The 21,144-nt window shown below is 32.2% G+C and overlaps 1 protein-coding gene across 2 annotated transcripts; it reads right to left on the bottom strand.

The window, feature by feature from the left end:
• Positions 1-1,416: 1,416 nt before the first annotated feature.
• Positions 1,417-20,831, bottom strand: LOC148305596 (dual specificity mitogen-activated protein kinase kinase 4-like). 2 transcript variants are annotated; one of them, XM_088266447.1, is made up of 9 exons: positions 20,568-20,831; positions 17,896-18,139; positions 15,747-15,776; positions 14,455-14,604; positions 13,748-13,892; positions 12,988-13,157; positions 12,380-12,509; positions 9,680-9,897; positions 1,417-8,507 (listed from the first exon to the last, which is right to left on the bottom strand). In XM_088266447.1, exons 1-9 carry the CDS (start codon positions 20,599-20,601, stop codon positions 8,375-8,377), a joined length of 1,254 nt encoding a protein of 417 aa, XP_088122573.1. In that variant the 5' UTR covers positions 20,602-20,831; the 3' UTR covers positions 1,417-8,374. The 2 variants fall into 2 exon arrangements, with proteins under 2 accessions (XP_088122573.1, XP_088122575.1); XM_088266449.1 differs by lacking the exon at positions 15,747-15,776.
• Between the last annotated feature and the right edge of the window lie 313 nt (positions 20,832-21,144).

Here is a 21,144-nt window from a genome sequence, read left to right as displayed (position 1 = left end):
AGTGTTTAAGCAGGGTTTTGTATAAATTTTATTAAAGAAATGATGATGATATCCGTAACAATGAAAGCTCAGTCACTGGGCAAATAAAATAAAAGTGGAAAAAACTAGTTGCTGTTTTATGGAACGATTACATGACATGTGGTGTCTGACAATTCACAATGGCTGCTAAGATGAGAAAAAAAATTAAATCTTTATTTGTTAAAAGAGAGATCTAGACTAAGGCCATTTATAAAGCTGCATAATTCATAAAGTGTTAATATTTTAATTAGTATTTCAGATTTTTTGTTGTAAGTTCTGCTGAAAAAAAATCACCACAGGTGGCACTGTTTTAATAGCTACATTTTTTCAGGTGCAGGTTTGAGTTGTTCTCTGCTGTTGCTATGTAAGCTTTTCGAAAATGCTATTGGATTTATCTACGCATCCGAAGATGAAAAAAGCATTAAGATAGCTACTCTGAACTGGAAAGGAGAAAGGATAGATACTATTATTCCGACGGATGATTGGATCCCACTAACGGATCTGCCTGTGACTCCCTTTCAACCAGCATTCATTATCACTCGACGATTTTCCACCAAAGACACTATGAAACTGCTCAACGGAGGGAAGATTTTAAATCAGGCTTTGTTTATTAAACTTATCGGGGCACCCACATTAAAATGATGACTTAAGTATTCATTGTTTCTCGTGGAAATATGTACATTCATTAGTCATTGTGGTCCATCTCAAATAAAGTGGAAAGCAAATATATTTTGTTAAGCAAAACCTAATACATATCGCTCACTCCTTTCAAGAACGTCATGAATAAAAATTGTCAATTTTCCATTGTGCATGTTTTCGGAATGCCCAGTAAATGTACTATATCCCAGCAAAAGAGGCATATTTTTAACTTAATATTTACCCGCTACAGGCCAGAAAGTGTTGTTTTTGCATTTTGAAGAAAAGGTATTGTTTAATTATTTTTTAAATTTGGTAAATATTTTTCAAATGGGAAAAAAACCTTAAGGTTTTACCTAAAAAGATCTGTTGCACAGTAAAAAGTTCAAAAAGTGGCTTGATTTTTATTTTTAAAACATTGTATTATATTTTTACACTTTAAAAACATTCTCCTGAAAAATCAAGTTTTTTGATTTATGACGTTGTTGAAAGGAGTGAGCGATATGTATTATTACTATCAACTGTGTTTATTATTGTATGTAGTATGTAATTAATAAATTTAATAATGGTTTAGTTATTGGAGTTTTATTAGTAATGGAATGCAAAAGAAAAGAAAGGATGATTGTGAAAGCTCACTTTTCACTTCATTCTTTGAATTCTGTTTTTTTTTTATATATAATATAAAGTTAGCATTTTGAAGGTTGGAAAAAAAACAGAATGAGGAAAACGGATAATACTAATTTACAAATAAAAGAGTTGATAACTTTCTTGCATTTATTTTATATCATACACAAAATATGCAAAGAAATCGCCTTTTCTTCAGATGAGTCGGCATAACAAATTTTTAATTTACATCAGCGGGCTACATTTATTAACACTAATTTTCTATAGTACCTCACAGTTTTCAAAGGATGAATGCCTTCTAATAAAATAAATAAGAATCTGATAATTTTGAACAAAATTTTAAGTTATGAATTCATTACAATGTTGAAGTTATATTTTTAATACTGGTTAAAATGAAATCAATTGAAGAAGTATGAATATTAAAAAAATAAAAGCATATTACAAAAACTAATTAAAAAATGTAGTGCGGAGGTTAAAATTAAGGAGATTACAGCTTGATAAGCACTTAATATTATTTTTTAAAAGCGGTAATTACTCAGCCAAATACATAATGCAAGGAACAAGTTATTCAATTTCAACAGTACACATTACATGAATGACTAAGGACTGTTATTTAAGACATTATTACATACCTAATATAAAATTAACATATTTTATAAATAAGTTTTAAATTGTATTGACCAACAAGACGACTTGTACGTACATGCATATATTGTACTGTTTATTAATTTTATAAAATATTGCTTGAATTTTTTACAACCAAGTACCGATAATAGTTTAGATTGCATAATTTATTATTTTTAAGTTTATTAAAAAAAAACATTATAAGAAACCACTTACTGAGGAAGCCTTCTCAGGGAAAAAATTGCATTTAAAAAAAAAGAAAGCAAATGTTTAGGAAAAATTGACAAAGTGTTTTTTTCCGCTACTGTGATATAAAAACATAACTCGCTTATGATATATCGGAAAACGACAGTATAATAAAAAGTAACAGTATACAAAACTATCATCTGTTCATACTACAAGGTTTACCGCTTTATTGTGTCTAAATAAATAATTATTTAACTATAAAACATTGTAAATGTTTTTTATTAAGTAAAATATTGCCACAAAAAATAATAAGAAAAGGTAGACATTAAAGTGCTAACTATCGGTATAAAAAGTGTTATTTTAGATGTTAATTTGCTAAGCAGAGCATAAATCTAGAATATTATCAAAATACTTGCCAGATTTGTAAGGATTGAATTGTACATTAGTAGTTGTGGATATTAGTGTAAATTGTAAAGTAGAATTCTGACACAAGTGATTTCTTCAACATGTCTAGTATTATCAAATTTTACAATTTGCACATTAAAGAAGATGTTGTTAAAGATGATTTTGATATTAAATTTTAAACTTCCTACTAATTATTTACAGGAAACAATGTAAGGTTCTTCATAAGACATGATTATTTATTATTATTTTATTAAGTATTTTCCTAGTGCATTTTTTTTAAATATATACACATGACTCAACATTCTTAAGTATAAACTCCGTAATACTAAATTTAACCTATCTTAAGAAAATAATTACAACAATGAAATTTTTCACAATAGTGTATAATAAATACATAATATGTATTACTGATAAATTACAGAGGAACTGAGAGTTTTAATACTAGAATAAAAGTCTAAACTATGAAATAATAACGAGACATCCATAGCGGACTAAAAGTTGAATAAAATGCTAAATTAATATTGCCTATTCAGAGTAAAATAAATTCCACGGATGGTAGAAGGAAGAATAAATATATTAAAATAAAAATTAATTTGTATATTTCTTATTGATTATATTGATAATTAATTATTATAGCATGGAATTGAATACATGCATTATGTAAACCCATATAATAAATTTAATTTCCAACTGTTGTAAATATTTGTAGGGATGGTGATCTGGCAATATGTTTTATCTTTGAAATGGCTAAATAACACGGGAAAGTTGTTTAGGAAGTAGAGAACAAAATCTGATTCTACTACGCTTCATAGATTACGAGAAGGCCTGTGTAAATTGTTAGTGCCGCAGTGAGTTTTACTAGAAATGAGAGTATATATATATATAAATTGTTCTTTCGAACATCTATACTCAAATAGCTCAGCACATGTCAAACATCTATATCCTAACAGAAAATCTGTCAATGGTAAAATGAGTTAGACAAACTACTGCCAAACTTAATTAACCTATAAGGTATAAACCATAAGGGTTACATTAGTATCACAAAATGTTGTTCCTAATGGCATTCAAGCCGATGCAGAAACGTTATCACTAGTCAGTTTCTGCTTCCAGCGTAAAATATTTAGCCAGATCACCATTGATTTATCCGAGGATAATTATACCGTTTTTTTTATTTAAAAATTGACCTTTGTCCAACAAATCATATATGATTCACATGATGTGTTTTGTACCATTACCTCTGTGGCCATGCATCACTAAGGAGTTACTCGCAAAAGTCTAAGATAAATTTATGGCTGTGGCCTATAATTTCAAATTTACTTGATTTTTTCTTCAAATATTAAAAAGAGGTCCTAATAATCAATTTATTTTACAAACCTGTAAGCGTTGACCATTCACCTCAAATGGGTAGTGGTAAATTCTTCATTATTTATACTGAATAGACAATACTATGATTATAAAATATTCCGAAAATAATATTACTAAATATGTATTTATAATTGTAAATAATATAAATTTATAAAGAAAGTTTTTGATTGTCGATATAAAATAAATATTTGAAATATATGTACATCAAAGATTGCACGAATTTATAAAAACACGAGTAACTCATAAAAACTTGAAGAAAATAAATAGGTATCTGTTTATACTTATACACATTTACATCATACATTGGTGCTAAAAATCATCTATCTACAGCTAGCAAATCTTTGCCCGTAAATCGCCTTCACGAAAACCACTCATAAACTAGACAAAAAATGTATAAAAGTAATTGATGTAATAAAAGTTTAACGTATAATATGTAGGTGTAAACGATATCAAAAATTCTACACGTTTCTACAAGGCTGGCTTACATAATTCTTAAATTATGCGCATGTTTAGAAATACATCAAATTCTTAATACTAATAACAATACAATTAACTTCAACAAGTTTGGATGTGTTCATATTGGGAGCGAAAGCGATCACACAACTCAGAGACTAGTGTTTCTGTGAAAGCTTTAAATAAAAGGTGCCATTTTTCCATTTACATTCTATACTATGTAAACTTGCGGTAAAACAACTTTGGGAAACATTTTATTGTATTCCTTATTTATTAATCTTAAAATAGCACAAAAAAGACACAAGATGTTAGTTTTGAAAACCCCCAAACTGAATTAGAACAATTATAACTTAGGTAACTAATTTTAAAGATAGTTTATGCACAATGCAATAACCAGATATTTTAGATAAAAAAAAAATCAAATCAGATGTAAAAAAGCTGGTTATCTTCATATGAGGTGTGTTAGATCTGTCCAATGGGTCCCCAGATGAACTGAACAATTATACCTGTATGTAAACACATTCATATAAACACTAGGTATTAATATTGTGCAATCCCTACTGCCGATTTTGCTCCCAGTATGAAAACAGCCTTTGAATGATTACAATAAATAAGTATTGTCAATGTCGTGACTCAAACTCCGATCTAGATATCCAAACATAAATTATTTTAGGGAGCCCTGAAGTCATTTATAGTTAATGCTGTTTGTAAACCGTGAGTACCATTTTTTAATGCTTGCTGTAATACAGTAGGAAAATGTTAAAATGAATACATAAGATTGAGTCAAAACAAAGACACACAAGGAGGTACTTGCTAAACGTGGACATATTAATCTTCAAACTGATATTTTTCGAGCTATTTTATTTTGAAGCCTAATATTGTATAGTACAATATGTAATAATTAATTTAATTACGAATGAACTTTTCTCTGTAGAAAACTCCTCTTTTAAATCTCAACTGCAGCAGTTGAAAAAGTGATTACGTAATTTGCTATTAATACTGCAGACAAGTAATTTTGAATTCACTTTTGTGAGATAATTTGGATATTTGAATTAACAGGATTACCGTGGTTTAAAAAAATATTTCCAACAATTGATTTTTCTACAAATGAAAGTTTATCAAAACCAGTAAAGATTATCAAAATTTTATATTAGAGGAAAAAACCAAAGGCAAATACGGTGGTCACGATAAACAAGAAATGTGTAGCTGAGCATCTCTTAGCCTAAAAGCCAAAGATTGAATAGAGTTTGTACATAAATGGTATACATGTTTCTTATCATATTAAGAGTGGAAGAAGTATTGTAGTAGAGGTTTGCTGTTAAATAACTATGTATTTACATTCATTTAGTTCCATATAGTCAAAAACAACCCGCGGTTTTGGTTAGTCCAGCACTTGGGTTAGTGTGGAGACTATTGTTCGACGGTCAACTGTTGCTACGTGACATTGAAATGGGTATGGCTTATATTAGGGCAGCCATTACCAAAGATTATCTATTTGCTAACGATTATACACAGGGTTTTACCGAATTAAATTTTGGGTGCTTATTTCAATTAACGAAGGTCACATGTTGCGTTTGCATATTTCGCATAGTATATTAGTTGTGAGATCAAAATGGTGCAGGGAAGTGACACTACAACACGGTCCAGATTGGAAAAACACACTCAAGCTATTTTTCTTTGTCTCTAGCAATTAAAAATTGATCTATGATAAAATGTATGATAAAATGCGGTGGAGAGAATGTGAGGGCATTGGTAACAATCATAGTTTTACATTATCAGCGTAGTATGGAAACTTAAATCCTAACTTCAAAGTGTCTGGCCAAAATCCATACAAATCATCAGAATATAGAAGAAAAAAGGGTAAAAAATCATCCATAACCCTTTTCTATGTACCAGAGCCAATGTTAATATCACTTAGAGCTGAATATTTGTTACCAATGCGCTCATGTATATGCGGACATTTTTTTAATGTTTACATCGGTGGTACATTGATTCCTCCTATTTACTCTATGTAAGTGATCATAAAATTCATAACTACTATGCGTAAACAATGTTATATTACTTTGTAACTCATTAAAATGTATTTCAATAAATATTACTCGGGTTACTGTTTGAAAAGTCTTGAACAAACTTAACAATAAAAGGAACACAGCAGTTGTTATGGGGGAAACTGTACTACATAATTAACAAAAGTCCTTTTCACCGATCAGCCTTAAGTTTAATTTATAAAAAAAACAGACCTAAATATAGATGCGCTAAAATAATTTATTCAGCAGTGTTGAAACTTTTGAATGATCGGTAAGAAAGATAGAGAATAAACAGGAATTAAACATGTATTGACTAAATTACTAGTTAACAGATTGTTGGGAACATTCTATCAAATTTAGGTAGAACAGTTAAGCTGTAAAAAATGGAGTATTGTCCTCTAGGCTAATAGGAAATGAGAGTGATGAATCTTTTCATCATAAAAGCAGAGGTGGAGAAGTTCTCGACAAGCAGGATACAGCCGACCATTTTACCTGATCCTCAAACAAAAGTCAGTTAAACATATCTAATAGAAAACTTTTTCCTAATATATACCCAAGTCTTGTACATCAGAAGCAAGGCAAAGATAACTCCAACACTAGTATTTAAGGAAATAAAATCCTTAAGTAGGCGTTCCATTGATAACAAACATTCCTAAACTGATTTAGGTATACTTATTAACCCTTTTCATTTAAAGGAGGAACAAACAAGACAATAAGATCTCGATGATATATATAAATATATATATATATATATATATATATATATATATATATATATATATATATATATATATATATATATATATATATATATAAAATACGATAGAATGTTTCCAATAACCTAATATTATTGCATGAAAAGTACCAAAACGTGTCGGTCTATTAACTCCGCTAATTTAATATTTTCATGGGAATTATAATTAATTTACCGTACATTTGTAGTACATAATTATAAAAATTGACATAAAGATACATATAATATCCAGAACTGGTATAATATAGAAACTCAACAGAAATATTTAAATATTGTCCTCGAGTTGAAATGACGAATATACTGATATCAATAAGGAAAATTTTACTACAGTTTCTGCTGACTTATTGGGTTTTGAAACTGGCTGTCGAAATAAGTTAATATGATTTGCCAGAACCCGATATTATTTTTACCCGGATTTATCAATATCAATAGTATTTATGATACCAGCCCAGGTTTGATATAGGGTTTTCCATTTTGATATTTATACCTAAATAAAGATAAAGGTTTTATCAGAAAAGGAATATGGAAGTTTGATTCCAGTGTTCATGATTGAACATCCACATTACTGTTAACATTTGTATATTCTATGTAAAAATCATACATATGCATGACAGAAGTGCCATCTCTTAAGAATCTTGCGTAAGTGAATACAGCTGAGATCTTCATCAATTTACGTGAGATACTTTTAAACTCTGGGCATAAATGAAGAAGTTCATAAATTGATTCGGCAGTCACTTTGCGGTAAAATCTATCTATTTTTAATTTACGTTTTACTTAGTAAATACCACTATTCCTTAAAATCCATTGCGATACGTGTTTCGATGCATTCCACATAATTTTTGGTATGTTCGTACGGTGTTTGAAAATGATGCTGAATGCATCGAAATATGTGTTACAATAGATTTTAAGAAATAGTGGTATTTACTAAGTGAAATTTAATTTAAAAACGAAGAATGTTACACAGTGTATCAAATGATCAATTAAACTAGTTGTAAGCTCGGACTACCATATTCTCATGCCAGGATTAAATCCAGCATCAACGTACAGTGATTTGGACATACTCACAATACGTTTCTTATTTTGTGTCGAGCTCAAGCTAGGAATTGGAGGTCTGGCTGAAGTATATATTTCCAAATGTCAATTTCCATGTGGTAACGATTGTAAGCTAGGGGTGTAGTCGGGTGGGAGGTGGGAGGTGGGGAGTGGAAGGTGGGCGGGAGGCGGTCTACAAGCGCAACTTGGCCATGAGCCCCCGGGGGTGGGTGTCCCGGGCGGCCGCCTGCTAGCGATCCATGGCGTCCAGTATGCTGGCCACGTAGGCGGCCACGTCGGGGTTGGCCCGCTCGCTCACCTTGATGAACTGGTGCTCCAGCAGACGGTTGTACTTCGGCCGCTCCATCTCCTCTTTTATTAAGCTGAAATAAACAAAGGCGGAACTGTAAGGTAACTCCTACCTATCAATATAATTTCCCACAATATTACATAATCCATGAATCTTCTTGCTGGCTTCATCCCAACTTATCGTCTTTGTAGACTGGTCAGCAGGTTGTAAGTCCTTTATCATACAAAACGTCACCAAAGTCATGCCTTTGAGTCATATATCTTTTTATAGCATAAATTAATTTTTTGGTCTTCCTCTAGATGTCTTTCGAGGACGATCCATGGTGATCGCCTGGTTTGCAATGTGCCCATACCATTTCAATTGCTTTTCCTCTATCTTACTATTGATGTCAGTTGCACCGGCTTCCACGAATGTGCAAACTCTTTATTTTGTTTTTAAGGGTGGTGACTGACTGGAGCCTTTTGTCGTAACGTAACGTCGTAACATCGCTCGCGACGAGCATCAGCGAGCATCTGAAAATATGGATGGAGCGCTCGGCTCGCTGTACTGACTCTACGAATGCTCGCATCGTAACGTGTTACGTTACGACGAAATGTCTCCGGTCAGTCACCACCCTAAGGCACACTCCAGCTGACTATCTAATCTAAGCATTCTCATTTCAGCAGTTTGAAGTTGCCTAGAGTAGGTGTTATACATCCTCCAGCATTCCATAGAGGAGTACGGGTCCGATAATTATTTATAAGACTTTTCCCTTAAGCTTAGCTGGCATTTTTGGGTCACAAAGGACTCCCGGCACGGATCGGAACTTCATCCACCCCACACTAATTATACGTAACCCATGAATAAACTATCAAAAAAAGATCGACTATTAGTATAAAATTAAATGATTTAAACTAAACTAAAAGCTTTAAACGAAATTGAAAATGCACTCAGTGACAAGCTTTTCAATTTACACACACCACTTAACCACGCAGTTTCGTTAAGGGTTCATTTGCATTGAATTTTTGTATATTTTAATGAAGACTCATGCGGTTGAGTAAGTGCTATAACTTGCTTGTCAACGTTTATGATTCGTGTTCCCTGAGCAGTGACTGTCAAACTAAATTTTATAACTTTTCAAACATGTTTTTAAAAATAAAATAAAACTGTGTTGTTAATGTTACTACTGCACTTTTTGAAAAACCACATTTCAGAAAAATAATACAAAGGCGAAGGGCGTTAATAAGTACCCAAGGCGCTACTCACCAAGTGTTGACAAAGTTGACAAACTCGGGGGAGAAGTAGTCACGGGGGGCGAGGCGCGGCGGGTCGCCCTGCACCACCTGTGACAGCTGCTCGAACACGGAGCCCCAGCGCGGGTAGGGGAAGTGCCCCGTGGCCAGCTCCATGAGCGTGATGCCCAGCGACCACACGTCCGAGCGCACGTCGTACCCGCGCGCGCGCATCGGGTCTATGCGCTCCGGCTGCAACAAACAACAATTAGCGACGATATCTATTTTGGGATAGTAAAGGGTTGAAAGGCCATTTAGAGAATGTTACATCAGAGAAATCCTGCTAAATGTTAAGTACAGTTCCAATGATTAAAGAAAACACTTGGTTTTTTACCACTTGAGTTTTATTATAGACTACATGTTTCAGAAGTTAAACTTCCATCATTCAGGTCTGTATAATATGTTATTATACAGACCTGAATGATGGAAGTTTAACTTCTGAAACATGTAGTCTATAATAAAACTCAAGTGGTAAAAAACGAAGTGTTTTCTTTAATCATTGTAACATGTCTTACCAAAAAGTTAATGCCGAAACAATAAATAAAATTTAAGTACAGTTCTACAAACTTATGATTGGAATAATGTTTATCAGAACCGAAACAATAGCGTAGTTTTTGGGACTGTCAAAATCAGTTTTGTATATAAAAAAAGTGACATCTCCCAGGTTTTCTCCTTTAAATACAACTTTACATGACTTTTTTTTTAGACGTGAGTTGTATTTATTATTTAACTTCCTTATTAAGTGCAAGGCTTGATCATTAAGTGGATTTTTATTTCTTCTTACATAATTTTTTATATTTTATTTTAATTTGTATTGGAACTATTAACCAAGTTAGGACACAAAATGCCGAACCCTCTTCTAGTGGAATGGAAGGTCTTTTGACGACAGTCAACAGTCTGGCTTCACCTGAAAAGTTTTACGTGGTTTTCTCCCAGTAATGAGCAAATGCTAAAAGTGGAGACTGACCGGAGCATTTCGTCGTAACATAACGTCATAACATCGCTCGCGGCGAGCATCATCGAGCATCCGAAACTATGGATGGAGCGCTCGGCTCGCTGTACTGACTGCCTGAATGCTCGCATCGTAACGTGTTACGTTACGACGAAATGCTCCAGTCAGTCTTCATCATGAGAAGTTCCTGATTGGCTCACACTAGATTATCCCTCCTGTGTCCAACTTTACATGACTACTAAACCTATGTTTAAAAAATATATAATATTATGTTGGTACACCTATGAAGTGTGATATAGTAGAGTGGTGTGTGAGGTCTGCAAGGTGAACATAGTTTCATTCCATTAGTCTTTGCCGAGTAAATATGAAAATAAAATGCATCTAGTAAATATGTAAATAAATTTTACTAAATAAAACGATTCCTTCTACATTAGTAAAAATGATATAATCAAAACATAATACATAATCATAACTATTTCTTCCCTATTCCATGACGTTTTTAGTTTAATGCCTTTGCTTATGTATTAACTAATAAATTACTAACGGAGAACACATTTTGGACTTTTGTTATTATTTGGCAGTATGCTTTAAATATACACACAATCTAAGGTTAGGAATTTAAAAACAATATTTGAACAGCTTCCTCGTGTCATTAAAAAAATATTTTCTAATTACTGTTGATTCAGACAAAATAAACAAATCTTGAATTGATATACAGTTCAAATAAATAGCACACAAATATTTACTTTTATTCGAACTCCACCAGCAGTTCTTGTCCCAGGAATTTCATATCCATCCTAGTCCAGTACTCATTTTAAGAGATATCATGAAACGTGATTGTTAAATGTGCACAAAATATTTTTCTGATTTTCGATTTAACCCTTAGAAGATATGTGTCGCTTACTTTCAAAATCGGCCAAATCTAATTTTATAAGATTTTAAAATAAATACTCTATCGGAATGCCAATTGTTCAAAATATTTTTATACTTGAAAACCGTCCTAAGAAATGCTTAAAAACAGTATTGTATTTCAAATTCCGCTATATTCATGAAACTTGTCTCCTGACCCATATCGACCAATCAGAGAGCGGGGATAGGTCAAAAATTAAGATGACGTCATTATCGGTTTGTCTCGTATTATTTTTTAAATACTGAAAAAAATTCCAAAAATATGGGAAAATTCTCTATTTCATAATATTTTATCTAATGATAGACAAATCTTCGAAACATAAATGTTATCCGGAGAATTTTGCATTTTTTGTAATATCGACTTACATGGATCTGGCGGATTTTAAAAGTAGGGGACACAAATGTAATTTCAAAATGCCTACTTTATATATTTTAACATGAAACCATATATAAAAACACTTTTTTATTTTATATGAAAAAGGTGATTTTAAACCCAAAAGCAGAGAGTACCATCTGCTAAAAAAAGAATAAACAAGGAGATCTATGGGCCATCCCAGCGAATGGATGTAATGGGTGTTATGCAACTAGTGACAGAGTAAAGTATTATATTTTATGTATACATTTAAATTTAAAATGAGTTGATATATTTTTTTATTACTAAATATAAGGAAATAATGCAGGGGTGAGATAAGCATTATCAATGAAATTATGAAATGTGAGTTAGAGATGGATTGGGCAGGTGAATGGAAAGAGCGAAGAAAGGATAGTTGAACAAATGTAGCCTAGTAATGATATATAGAAAATCAGACTCACCGCCATGTAAGGTCGGCAGCCAGCATCTCGAGTCCTGGCGATGGAGTCCACCAACTTCCCCGAGATTCCGAAATCGCAAAGTTTAATATTTCCGCGCCTGTCCAGCAAAATATTTGATGGCTTGACATCCCTAAAAAGAAAAGGAGATAAGCTTTACATGAGAAGTGTGTGATTCTTTTGTGATTATGAAAAAAAAATTAAACACTTGTATAATACCATCCAATCATAAAAACAACTGTAGTTTTCAAAACTAGTCATTTGCAATGAAGTAAAACTCATTAAGTGGTATTATACAAGTATTGCAACAATTGTATAATACCACTCAATGATAAAAACAACTGTAGTTTTCAAAACTAGTCATTTGCAATGAAGTAAAACTCATTAAGTGGTATTATACAAGTATTGCAACAATTGTATAATACCACTCAATGATAAAAACAACTGTAGTTTTCAAAACTAGCCGTGTGTAATGAAATAAAACTAGTGGTATTATACAAGTGTTCAATTTTTTTTAAATAATCAACATGTCATTCCACAAAGTTAATGCCAAATCAATAAATAGTATGATTATGATGTGTTGAAGGGGTGAAGTGACAGGGGAAACAAACCTATGAATAATGTTTAGTTTTTCCTTGAGGTAGTTTAACGCTTTGACCGTTGCGACGGTGATCTTGGCAATGATTGGTTCCGGTATTCGCCTTTCCAGGGTTTCATAAATGAACTTATAGAATTTGTCGAGCGACGTGTCCATTAACTCCATGCATATCCAGCAGTCACCCTAGAAACAGAATAGGATTAAATCACTACATTGAAAGGAATTTCAAATCATTTTACTGTATCACAAGGTTCAAATATAAAAAACAGACAAAAATATGTGTCATTTTCAGTTGTAAATTTCAATTGTAAAGTACATAACGGCCATGAAATTTAAAAATGATAAATTTGAATTTATTTTTATGTTATAGGCATATCATTTTAGTATGTACCAAAAAAGGTTACCTTTCAGGCGAAATGTCCTTCAGAGAAATCAGTAAGAACATCAGGACTTCTATTAGATTTTTATATTTATATTCGATTTACTTTTTTAATTTTCAGTTTATTTTTTTTATGAATTTAGAACTATTTGACTTGTCATAATAGAATTTTATATTACTGATATTTTGATTTGTTTGAGTTTCAGTTTTTTTTAATGTTGGGTTTTTAATTCCCAAAATTTTGGTTTAAAATCACTTGAAAACAAGTGGAGTCTTAATTATTTTTGGTGTTTTTGTACTATTTTTCCCTTATTTTACTTCATTAATCCATAGACAACTGAAATGAATTCAAAAGGTAATTTTTTCATTCTTGCAACAGAGAAAGTCCACTTACTTCCTTAAACAGTGCCCCGTAGAATTGTACAATACATGGACAGTCGTTGCTTTTCATAACTACTTCCAAATCCATCAAGAGTTGTTTCTGTTCCTTCTCATCGACGGTTGATCTGATCCTCTTCACAGCCATTACGGTTTTTGTTCTGGTGAAGAAAAAAAGAAGAGGTTTTTTTTACATATATTTTCATGGTCATTGAGCTGCTGAATGCGTTCTTCTGAGTTATTATGACATGTGTTATCAGTACTTCTTTCTGATGTTTCGAGTTGCCCGCAACAACCATGACCATCAATCTGGTTCAGGCTGCTATCCAAAAGATGATAAGAAGTATCGACAACATAAAGTATATTTTATTAGATAAAAACCAATATTTTTAGCTTTTCCACATTATTTTTTTTGACCAGCGACCGGGTTTCGTCGTTACCGACATCATCAGACTGGTCATCACAACATAAAGTATAGTAACTTAGAAGAATGCTATGCAGATTAATTGACTAGTAAACTACAAGAAACATATTTGATATATGAAATATAAAATAAGCTCGGGTCATGAAATAAGGCGAATGTACTATATATCTTATACATACCAGGAATAAATTCTTAATTCAAAGTTTTTTTTTTCCTAAAAAAGGTCATAAATTAAGGCAAAAAACTTTTACAAATTATCATGCCTTGAATACATAAATATCTATACCAAAATATCTTACTTAGTGTGCACCATCTTGTTGACAGCACCGAAAGCCCCTCTTCCGATCTCTCCGCGATCTTGAAGGTCCTCGGCTGTGAAGTCATAAGATTCATCGGCGGTCAGCTGAAGCTTCCCAGTTGAATGCATCGACTGGATTCGAAGCCTTTCCCTGGATCACAAAAATAATCATTCGATACCACTCGGAACATTTATTGACATTACCTAGTAAATTTGCACCATCTAATTTGTAACAAATTTGTGATCTACTTGTGCTTAATTCAATGTTTAAATTTTTATTTACTTGTCGATTGCTTTAAATAAGCTATTTTTCTCTTTATACGAAAGGGTAACACTGAGCACCATGCCTTTGAGTAATTTTTAAAGTTAAAGCTGTATGAGCAAAACTTTAAAGAAAAAAAAATACTAAAAAATATATTTTCATGAAAACAAAACAATTAAAGTCAATATTGCCGCTGCAATTATAAATATCCCCAAAAATGAAAAAGACCTTTTAATTGTAGAGAAAAATGCGCCTTTTTCAATAAAAAAAAACCTGAGTGACAAATTTCTCTTCTTAAGTGTCTAAGTAAAATATTGTGCATTTATAAAAAAAATGCACATTAGATAATATAAAAAAAAATGGATGACTTTTTATTTTTTCATTAGTTAGCATGCTATGTACTGAAAAAATAAAATGTAAATGTATAAAACCAAATGTGACTAACAAATACTTAAAAGCCAATTGGTGTGGCTCAGGGAAAATGAAAAAAGTAATATGTAAAAGTAACCCAAATACTATGTACAGAATTAATTCCACAAATTCCAGTCGACTTGAAAATATAACAAAATACAAAAGGTCTTATTAACCAGTCCGGGAGTATGGACGTAAATGAACGTCAGTGCGAATTTTCCTTAAAGGAGTATGGACGTTAATGTAATAACGTCAAAGTTCGTCTGTCAGTTGGTATGAAGTTACTTGTATGGCAATGACATCTGTGGATATTTGTGGGTTATTTTGTCATAATTGAAAAATATTTCGAATAGGTATTTAAATAAAAAATATATATTTTAACATAATTTCTATCTTCATATTACATCGATTTAATGAAAAAAAAAACAATTTTTCATGTAAAAAGAAACCCACTCCCCAGAGAAAGTCGGACATCGATTTTTGTACTCCCGGAAAGGTTAATGGGGATAAAATCATTAAGGCTTCTCAATCAAATCACATATTAATAAAAAGCATTCACATTTCGGTATGTTAAATTAGTTGAGGAGCGTTAAATAAAACGGGGCGAAGTATCTTTATACCTCAATCTACTACGGTGACTTGAGCTGTGACTGAAAAAAATATGACAATTAAAAAAACAATAACAAATAAATCAATGAAAATAAATGATTCACATATTATGATTAATCTTTTTCGTAAATGATAATGGAAGAAAAATAATAATGACTAATTTGAAAGATATGTTCAAAGATGAAATTGATACAACTCTAGTATTTTTATCCTACATGATTCATGAGAAAAGAATTCTTTTGTGTACCTTGTAATGCTATAGAAAAATTACTAGGTTGCGTACTAAAAAACTTGGTGCCTTTATTGAGTGAAATATGAGTTAAGAATTTATTTAAAAAAATAACAACATCTTTGGAAGAGGGAGACTTGATACGAGTATATATTTAGGTTTATTTATATTTTAATATGTAAAAGTTTATTTATTTTCCAGCTGTCTGCTAGAAATGCGTCAAATTTACCCAATCACCCATTTGTATCTCAGGAAGTTCTATCATCCCTATTGTCACCAGTTCGGTAAACAGTAAATGTAGTTAAAATATATATACGCATTATCTAGCAAGATTTTGCAGGCTTTGAAGTAAACCTTATAGTCTTCAGGATCACTTAAAGGTTATAATTTTATCCAGATTACACTTATTTTATTTTGAGCAGATCAAAGTATTTTTCATTAACGTCGATACTTCTATACGTCCGATATGTCCATAGACTCTAAGAAGCATATCTGGCATGATTCCACGAGACAGAATATGCAACACCAGGATAAGGAAAATATGCGAGATCAAGGATGTCGTTAGGTGGGGAAGGCAACGAAGGAGACAATGGTATGCGCATGCGAGGAGAATGGAACCATCCAGACTCCCTCACATTGCATTGTATGGCCAACCCCAAGGTAAACAACTCCCGGGCAGACCACCAAAAAGATGGATCAACAACTGGGAATCGACATCGCAGGAGGCTAATCCCTCTTAAAAATATGCCACAAGACCTACACCAAGAAGAAGTCGATACTCATTGGAGGGAAAATTTGCACTGACGTTCATCAACGCCCATACTCCAGGAAAGGTTAAGAAGTTGATACATATATGGATTTGGCATTTAATTTGTAGAACTCCATTTTAATTTATGTATTAAATGTTAAATCACTGATTTTTTGAGTCTACTAGGTTGTATTTTATTGTTAAAAAAATTTAGCATAAAAATAAATTTTGTGACAAATGTTTCGCCTAGTTATTGCATTTTCAAACGAATGTCTATTGAAAATGCCATAACTAGGCGAAACAATTGTCACAGAATTGATTTTTATGTGTTATTTTTAATAATAAAATACAACTTGGTACTAAAAAAAATCAGTGTTTGAATTAACATTTAATACATAAGTTGATACATACTGAATTTACACATATCGCTCACTCCTTTCAAGAATGTCATATTTCAAAAATTGTAAATTTTCAGTTGTGCATGTTTTCGGAATGCCTAGAAAATGTACTATATCCCAAGAAAAGTGGCATATTTTTAACTTAATATTTACCCACTACAGGGAAGATAGTGTTGTTTTAGCGTTTTGAAGAAAAGGTATTGTTTAATTATTATTTTAAATATACTAAATATTTTTCAAATGGAGAAAAAACATCCAGGTTTTACTTAAAAAGGTCTTTTGCACATTGTGTTTTGCACACAAGAAATTGTTTATCATATAGACAAAAATATCGAAATCCTTTAGTACACAACCATGATACACGATTTACACACAACTAAGGTTTGATAGTCCCAAGAATTCACAGTAAATATGGGAGTCGAACACTGCAATATATCGTTCCGAACATTTTTAATTTGTTGCCGACGGATGTTAGAGGTCAAAATAAAATATAGAACAGAGGTAAAATAAAGGAATGGGTAAACGATCAAGAGTTAATTTTATGAAAATTGTAAAATGTTTATATTCTTAATTTTTTTCTCTTTTTTGTGTCTATATTAGGTTAAAATAGTTAAAAACAATAAAAATGTATTAAAAAAAGAACTCCACCGACAAGACACACAAGGTGGCTTGGTGGGTCTCTGCAAAAAAAAAAGTTATAAATATGTATAAATTGTGATTCAAATAAATGTATACAAATAAAAAAATAAATAAATAAAATAAATAAAAAATATTATAATTAATACCGTGCGTTGGCATCGGGCAGGACGTCTGGCATGGGCCTGGTCCTCCCGTGGGAGATCCTCTGCCTCGCGCTGGTGGAAGAGTTCTCCGCCGGCTTGCTGGAGAAGTGCACGAAGGCCTCGGGCTGCGGGAAGCCGCTGGCGGCGCCGAGCCCGGCCTGCAGGCTCAGCTTCAGCTGGCGCCGCTTTTCCGCCTGAGGGTCCACCGCCTGAATGTCCAGACGGGGTATGGACGGGCGACCACGACCTAGAACGGTGAAGCCAACTAGACGTCAAATAGTGCCATGTAAACGGTCTCATCAAGGGTGGGTATTCCATACTGCTAGTTATAATTATTGTGGAATGCATAGTAAATATATATGTATATATACTTGTACATATACACAGGGGCGTGCATTCCATACTGCTTGTTATAATTATTATGGAATACACAGTAAATATATATGTATATATACATGTACATATACACAGGGGCGTGCATTCCATACTGCTTGTTATAATTATTATGGAATACACAGTAAATATATATGTATATATACATGTACATATACACAGGGGCGTGCATTCCATACTGCTTGTTATAATTATTGTGGAATACACAGTAAATAAATATGTACATATACATGTGCATATACACAGGGGCGTGCATTCCATACTGCTTGTTATAATTATTATGGAATACACAGTAAATATATATGTATATATACATGTACATATACACAGGGGCGTGCATTCCATACTGCTTGTTATAATTATTATGGAATACACAGTAAATATATATGTATATATACATGTACATATACACAGGGGCGTGCATTCCATACTGCTTGTTATAATTATTATGGAATACACAGTAAATATATATGTATATATACATGTACATATACACAGGGGCGTGCATTCCATACTGCTTGTTATAATTATTATGGAATACACAGTAAATATATATGTATATATACATGTACATATACACAGGGGCGTGCATTCCATACTGCTTGTTATAATTATTATGGAATACACAGTAAATATATATGTATATATACATGTACATATACACAGGGGCGTGCATTCCATACTGCTTGTTATAATTATTATGGAATACACAGTAAATATATATGTATATATACATGTACATATACACAGGGGCGTGCATTCCATACTGCTTGTTATAATTATTGTGGAATACACAGTAAATAAATATGTACATATACATGTACATATACACAGGGGCGTGCATTCCATACTGCTTGTTATAATTATTGTGGAATGCACAGTAAATATAATAATAATAATAAAACCCTTATCTGCACCCCAATGGTGCATAGGGCACTGCTTCATATAAACACAGTATTATCTTGGTCGTTAACACATGAAGGAAAGGTAATCAGCCCTCCGCTTCGGGTACCAGTCCAAGGTAGTAATGAATAAATATCACAGTGAAAAAATCACTTATATTTATTTGAGCCCCCCTGGGAATCGAACCCGGGACCTCCAGAATGGTAGCCGAGCGTGCTGACCATTACCCTAGGGTGGCGGACAGATCAATTTTAGCACGTAAATAAACTTTTTTTACTCAGTCGAAACTTTTGATGATAATGTAGAAACCAAATGTAAAATAATCATGTACATAGATAAAACATCGTTAAGTAAAACTAAAAAAAAATCCTGATAGTATAACACAAGACATTAAAAATAAATGAAATATTTTAAAGTTTAAAAACGTGTCAAGTTTAAATTTGAAATGGTTCGATATTAACGCCTCGGTCTCCGTAGTCAGCACGCTCGGCTACCGTTCTGGAGGTCCCGGGTTCGATTCCCAGAAGGGGGTCAAATAAATATAAGTGATCTTTTCACTGTAACATTTATTTAATATTACCCTGGACTGGTACCTGAAGCGGAGGGCTGTTCACCTTTCCTTCATGGTTCAACAATCAAGATAACAGTGCGTTTAGACGATGCAGTGCCCTATGCACCATTGGGGTGCGGATAAGGGTTTCAAGAAGAAGAAAAAAATATTACCACTGCCGAATCAATTAATAAAATTTTCTGGTATTTAGTTGTTATTATTGTATTTTTAAAAAGCAGTTCTTCATTTTTTGACGTTTTTGATGTTCGAAATTTATATTACCATGTTTTATTTGCCGATGTAGGGCTTTTTATGTTATGTGGTAAATCTTACGACTCTTCTCTTGTTATATTTTGTTTTATAATTTTATCAACAATTTTATTGTACTTAGTTGTTAACTAGGCATTTTTTTTTGTAAAAAAGCAATAAACATGCTGAATTGGGATCATTGCGACGTAAAAATTCATCGAAAATCAGCTGAGAGATACGCATATTAGCCAATGCATAATGGTAAATTATAAAATAATGATCTGACATTTTGTAATTTTTACCTACCCCTAAGATAGTGCAGTTGAGTTCTTGTAACAACAATATCAAATCATCTTACAACAAACAAAATCTAATTCAAGACCGTGAGAATTAAGTGAAAGAAGTAATGTTATAGAATTTATTGCTATTCGATAGGTAAAATGTCATAAATACGCACCTGTCAACCGCTAGAGAATCACAGACTATTTGGACGGTCTTAATATAATCTAAAAGTTACGTCGTTAATTCACGAATATATCAAAAACAAATAAATTATTTCAATTACAATAAAACCGCATACCTTGATCTGAAGAATTTCCTTGATTTTCTGCCATTTTGCAGAAAACAAACACCCCTTGATGACACCCCGGAATAACTTTGAACAATTTTCCTTATAGAATTGTTTTTGATTGCCGGAAGACGAGCTTAATATTTTTGGGAAAATGCTCCATTGTGGACGTTAGAGAACGTCATATTGTATTTAATTAATGAACATTATCCAAAACATTGAATCCAAATTCGCTATCTACATACACATACGCACATCACGAACTATCAAAATTGTTCGCCAGCTGTGCCAACATAACGAACACTTAATTGGTATGTTCAATGGGGAGTGGTAACAACCTAATGAAATAAATATGCACTTTCAAAGTAGCTACTTTACAAAGTATTTATTTTAAAGCGGGGTGGATTGAAAAGTATTTTTATTCAACTTTGATTTTTAGAAATCTGTTATAAAATATTTAGTTATATATTTAGATATTTTGTAATCAGAATATTTTATAAAAGATTTCTTAATATTCTGATTATAATTCGAAATATATGTTGGGGATAAATTTGATGAATTCTACATAAGCACATGTTTTTTCAATAAG

Source organism: Brachycentrus maculatus, unplaced genomic scaffold (assembly GCF_059751285.1).
Source record: "Brachycentrus maculatus isolate JH-2025_06_01 unplaced genomic scaffold, ASM5975128v1 h1tg000269l, whole genome shotgun sequence".
Taxonomy (NCBI): domain Eukaryota; kingdom Metazoa; phylum Arthropoda; class Insecta; order Trichoptera; family Brachycentridae; genus Brachycentrus; species Brachycentrus maculatus.
Note: the sequence above shows the minus strand (reverse complement) of the source record. Positions and strands in the feature narration are given on the sequence as shown.